Below are 5507 nucleotides of genomic sequence, written 5' to 3' on the forward strand. Positions count from 1 at the left end.
GGGCGGGTCGAGGGGTCCCCAGACTCCACCACAAGTCCCACATAGTGCCACCCAGAGATGTCCCCCAGGAAGGACCTTCCCAACACATCTGCAGCATGAGGGAGCTGAGACCAGCGATGCCACCAGCTGCCATCGAATAAGAGGTGGCATTTAAACCGCAGTGAGTTGACTCGGTCCTCCCAGGTGGGTCCCCGCCCCAGAAGTGGGTTCTGCCCCCAACACACTCATGGGGTGCTTGTGCCCCAGGGCACCCAGCGTACCTGGCTGTGGTGTGGCTGTAGAAGCAGGACCTAGTGGCCAGTCCTTGTCCCCATGCCATCAGCAGGCAGTGCACGTAGACCTGCTGAGACACCACATCCTTCCTCAGGGACCCTGCTCTCCTTCCACACAACCTCGTGGGGCTGAGGCCACCCTAGCCAGAGCAGAACATCCCAGAAGGGACGCTTTGGGACGCCCAGGTCATCCTCCTCCCTAGGACCTCCATCCCACCATCAAGGGCATCATCCTGACCTCACCTGCTCTTCCTCGGGCTCACCCTCCAGCGTGGGGGCTGGGATGGAGAGCTGGAGGACAGACCCCCCTCTCTGGTGCTGGACAGACACGTTCCCCAGCTTCTCCCCGTGCAGGCATCTGTGGCAGGAGAGTGACACAGGGACATTCTGGGGCTGTCTCCAGGCTCTGGACGTCCCTCTCCATCAGGACATCCTGCAGGACCCCAGGGTACCTGGTGAAGGAGCCCCTACTTCCCGCCCCACCAGCACGGACCCACGGCTGTTCACCACCATGAAGACCCTCCTGGAGTGTCCTGGCTGCTCCGTGGTGGTCCCGTAGCACTGATCCACGTGGATCTTCATGGAGATGCTGGGACTGAAGTGGACACTGGCTTCCAAGTGGATCATAGAGCCGGGGCTGAGCACTGGCAGCTTCTCGGTGGCACTGGAATCCTCTGAGGAGATGCGTGGGTTCAGTGGGACACCCCTAAGGCTGTCCCATCAGGGACAGGGACACCAGACATATCCCAGACCACCACTCACCAGTGTCTTAGCCCCCATCCCTACAGCTTCCCCCTTTCAGAGCCCACCCCCTGTCCTGGTTCTGCCCCCCAGGCCTGGCTTCCCTGCTCTCCAGAGCTACAGCACCTTCCTGGACCCCTCCATGGAGCTGAGAGGGACCATGTCACCCATCAGGGGCAGAGCTGACCCCCAAACCCCATTGTGGTATCAGGCACAGGATTGGGAACATCTCAAAGCACCACCATCCAAAGCCCTACACCCTCCACAAGGACAGGGGGGAGTTCCTGCAGGGACAGCCATCTTTCCTGGTGGTCCTAGCACTGGGGCGAGCCAGGAGAAGGCACTGACTGCTGCTGGTTGAGCCCAAGGATCTTGGCTGGACCCATCTCATGGTCTCACCCCCAGAGCACTCACCATCCAGGAGCCTCAAGGCAAAGTTCATGATGGGCTCCTCAGAGTGGGGGTGAGCAGGAACCCTCCCTGTCCCCATGCCTGAGAACATCACTGGAGCTGTCATCGTGCGACCAGGGGGCTCTGAGGCAGCTGGAGCCATGGTGGTCCCTGCAAGGGGAGGGCTGAGCCAGCAGTAGCATGTCCCAGACACAGCAGGGACATCTAGGTCCTCAGGTATCCCCAGGACTTGTTGGGGACAGGTGGCAGCAGCACAAAGGCAGGCAGAGCACCCAGGAGCACATCAAGGGCTCCTCTGTCCCCAGAAAAAGAATTCACCAGGAGCGTTCCCAGCACCATGACCCTGACCAGGGCTGGGGACAGACCAGGAGCTGCCCATGGAGTGGGACACCACTGCCACCAGCCACAGACTCCACCAGTGCCTCTCATCCCCCCACCAGCCCTGCTAGGACCTGGGGGAGCTCCTGGCAGCCCCTTGCCCCAACCCTCAGAGCTTGGGATCATTTTAGGAAGGCTCCTCTCCATCAGGACAGCCCCCAGGTTGTCTCCATCAGGAACCAGCACTGGGCAAAACAAGGGGCACCCACCACCCACCTCCTCCAGTACAACCAGTGGGGGGACTGAAGGAGGGTCCCAGCCCCACTCACCTGCCACCCCCAGCACAGCCCCACACACCAGCACCAACCAGCACAGCTCCATCCCCAGTAAGCAGTATCCCCACCCCACCAGCTGGGGGTCTTTAAGGACTTGGGGCTGGGTGTCAATGGGCCCCAGCTGGCACTGATGGGGTTGGGGGCTTTGCTTGGTCTCTGCAGCCACCGGCAGCCCCACACCTGGGGCTGGTCCCACCCCCCACACCTTCCCAGTCCCACCACAAGAGTCTGTGCCCATCTTCCAGTCCCCATTCTGTCCCACAGTCCCAGTGCCACCATTCAGACTGGTCCTGCAGGTGGTCCTGAGCATGATCCCATACCCACCAGTTATTCCTGGTCCCATACTCACCAATCAGTCCTGTTCCCAGCTGTGGTGCTGGTCACCCATGTAGCTGTTGTGGTCCTGGTCTTCACCAAGGTCCAGATCCCACCACAAGGTCCCATCTCCACCAGTTAGTCCTGGCCCTGTGCGTGGTGCTGGTCCCACTATGTTCTTTTACTCCTGCACATGGTCCTGGTCCAACCAGTTTGCCCTGGTCCCAGTTCACCACATGGTCTGGTCCCATCACTCAGCCTTGGTCCCTTGGATGTCCCTGGTCCTAACTTGTGAGACACATGGTCCTAGGCCCACCACAGTTTTGACCCCACCATGGTCATGATCCCATGGATGATCCCAGTCCCACCATCGAGCCCCAGGCCCCAGTACCCCTCCTTGTCCCATCATAGTCCTGCTTCTCCAGGACAGGATGTCCCACCTGGGAGCAGCAGTTTGGTCACAGCCAGGACAGAGACCTGGTAAAGTGCCTGTGTCCCTGGGTCTTGCCTGTCTCAGGTGTCCCCACCACAGCCCCAACGCCCCACCACAGGCTTCCTCTGAGTGGGCTGACCTGGTGGCCTGGGTGCAGAGGGAGCGTGGAGAAGTCCCAGTGCAAGTCCCATGGCCACTCCTGAAATGGGGTGCCCGCCACTGACAGTGGAGCTGGGACGTGATGACGCGAGTGGCTTTTGTCACCACTGATGGCTGTCCCATGGCTCTGGTGTCCCTGGGAAGCCAGCAGATCTTCCTGGGGGCATCTGCACACCATGGGGATGTCCCCCAGCACCCAAAAGGGACACTGGGGACAGACCCAGGCACCCCACTCGCACTGGGGTCTCATTCCTCGGCACTGCCTGGGGGACACGGGGCCCCCCACCCCCAGTGGTGATGGGGACAGTGGTGCCAGGGCCCTGGGGAGCTCCCAGGAGGAGCAAGGACTGGCTGAGCATCCTGCTGGGGCTGTAAGGACATCCTCACCCCATCTATCCCATCCTGGAGAAGAAGGAGACGACTGGAGACCAGCTGGACCATCCTTATGTTAAAAACTGCCAAATATACAACTATATTACAAAAGTAAATTGTTTTTTTATTTCTGGTCTTTACAGAAGGAGCCAAACACAGGTGGGGGTACAAGGAGGTCCTTGTGCTGGGGGGGAGGCTCAGCCACAGGTGCCACCTCTGTGCCCAGCCAGGGCCACTCTCAGCAGGACGCGGTGTCACCAGTGTCATCCAGCCCAGCTGGGACGCACAAGGTTTGTCCCCAGGGCACGGTGGGGACTGGGGGGGCCAATCCCCCTGCCCTCAGGATCCCCGCTGTGCCCAGGATGACATCACGGGGACAGTCCCACTGCACCCACTCCCATCTCCTCCCCATGCCAGTTGTCACCAGACCATGTTGGCCTTTTGGGATGTCCCCCGTGGGCCATGGGGCCCTCTAACCAGGATGATGGGGGGCGGGGAGGGGGTGCCCTTTGCCATGGGAACTTGTTGATAAAGGCTGGGGTTTTTGGGGTGGGTTTCCCAATCTCCAAACGGCTCCGGGTGGCCCTGGGTCACAGCCTGCCATGGAGTGATGGCTGTGGGCGGGCTGAGAAGGTGCTGCACTCATCACACCCATGGGCTGGAGCAGTGCAGCAGGTTCTGACACTCTCACAACCCCAAAACCAGCAGGGTGATTTGAGGAGCCCCTGGAGGGTCAAGTTCCCTGTGGGCATCTCTGCCCACCCCGGGCAAGGGGACTGTCTGCCACTGCTATCCCAGCACATCCCTGCCTGCACCCAGCAACCTGGTGATAGATGTCCTGCTCCCGCTGTGACGAGGCCACATCCTTCACAAATCCCTCCTCCAGCCTTTCCGTGGGGAAGGAAGAAGTGGATCCTGCAGGAAAACACCACCCCTGAGGCCCCAGTCCTTGACCCCGCTGTCGGAGGCAGTCTCTGCTCTCCTGCCCAAGCTGGGGCTCTGCAGGAAGGTGATGGAGGATCCCCCCAAAAGTTCCCAGGCTCCAGAGCCTCCAGCCAGTTCCAAACCAAGAGAACCATGAGTAAGAAAAATGAAAGCACCTGGTTCTTCCCCAGGGGAGCGGGGCACCTGCCAGCCCCTACCATTTGAGGAAGTCCCGCACGTAGCTCCACAGCTTGGTGATCCAGAGGTTGGCCCCCAGGTCAGTCAGGTACTGGATTTCGGGTGTCAGCATCTTGCGGCACAGCTTCTGGTGCTTCTTGCTGATCTTCTTCTTCAAGTTGTACCCCAGGATGGTCTTCTCCCCCAGGGGCTGCCAGGGCTGCATGGAGGACTCCTGGATGGCACTGGCGTCCACGGCATGGCCCCCATCAATGCAGATGCTGGTCATCTTCTCATTCTCTCGCTGCAGCTCAGCCACATCCCTGGCCATCCTCTCCCTCCCGTAGGCCTCCACCTTGCGCCAGAAGGTGGCATTGAAGTAGCGGTAGAGCTTGGCGTCGATGAGGTTCCAGGCGGTTGCCTGCTCGTACAGCTCAGGGGTCAACCGGGACACAGTGGAGCCTTTGCGGGCGTTGAGCTTGAAGTAGAGGACGTCCTCCAGCTGCCAGCACAGCAGGTCCTTGAGCAGCACCAGCGACTCGTCGAAGTACTCGAGCAACATGACGAGGTGGAAGCGGCGGGCGATCTCCTGGATGTGCTCCTCCACCAGCGGGCTGTTGGCGTCCATGCTGCTGTCGTAGCCGAAGTCAAAGAACAGGAGGTTTTGGAGGTAGTGAGCGTTGAACCCATTGGGGTCGTAGTAGTGCTGGGGGTCCCGGAGGAACTCGTCCAGCTTATCCTCTCCCGAGATCTTCCAGGTGAGGGGGATGACGGGCCCGAAGTAGTGGAAGGAGGACTCGAAGAGGTACGCGGGGTCCCGCAGCACCGTCACAAAGGTGGCATCGGGCGGCAGGAGCTTGCGCACCTCCTCGTAGTGGAAGCGCATGTGGTTGCAGATGATGTTGAAGCACACCCCGGGCCGGTAGTGCTGCACCTGGCTGCGCTCGAAGAAGGACGGGTAGTAGAAGTCGTTGCGGCCGTTGGGGAAGGCGAATTTCAGGCGGTGCTTCTCCCCGAAGCGGAAGAGGATGTTGAGGATGGTGCTGCTGG

The 5507-nt window shown here is 60.7% G+C and overlaps 2 protein-coding genes across 2 annotated transcripts in view; both read right to left on the reverse strand.

Moving 5' to 3' along the window:
- Positions 1-500: 500 nt before the first annotated feature.
- Positions 501-1932, reverse strand: LOC108449677 (zona pellucida sperm-binding protein 3-like). Its single transcript, XM_017746488.1, has 3 exons — positions 1428-1932; positions 766-946; positions 501-630 (listed from the first exon to the last, which is right to left on the reverse strand). The coding sequence occupies exons 1-3, from the start codon at positions 1564-1566 to the stop codon at positions 501-503; spliced, it is 450 nt and encodes a 149-aa protein (XP_017601977.1). The 5' UTR covers positions 1567-1932.
- Positions 1933-3459: 1527 nt separating this feature from the next.
- The window catches only part of GAL3ST1 (galactose-3-O-sulfotransferase 1), a 6954-nt gene continuing 4906 nt past the window's right edge, over positions 3460-5507 (reverse strand). Inside the window, exon 4 of the mRNA XM_008642987.2 lies at positions 3460-5503. Within this exon, the coding sequence (XP_008641209.2) occupies positions 4495-5503 (1009 nt within the window). The 3' untranslated portion in view covers positions 3460-4494. The remainder of the gene's footprint in view (positions 5504-5507) is intronic.

Source organism: Corvus brachyrhynchos, unplaced genomic scaffold (assembly GCF_000691975.1).
Source record: "Corvus brachyrhynchos isolate BGI_N302 unplaced genomic scaffold, ASM69197v1 scaffold19, whole genome shotgun sequence".
NCBI lineage: Eukaryota > Metazoa > Chordata > Aves > Passeriformes > Corvidae > Corvus > Corvus brachyrhynchos.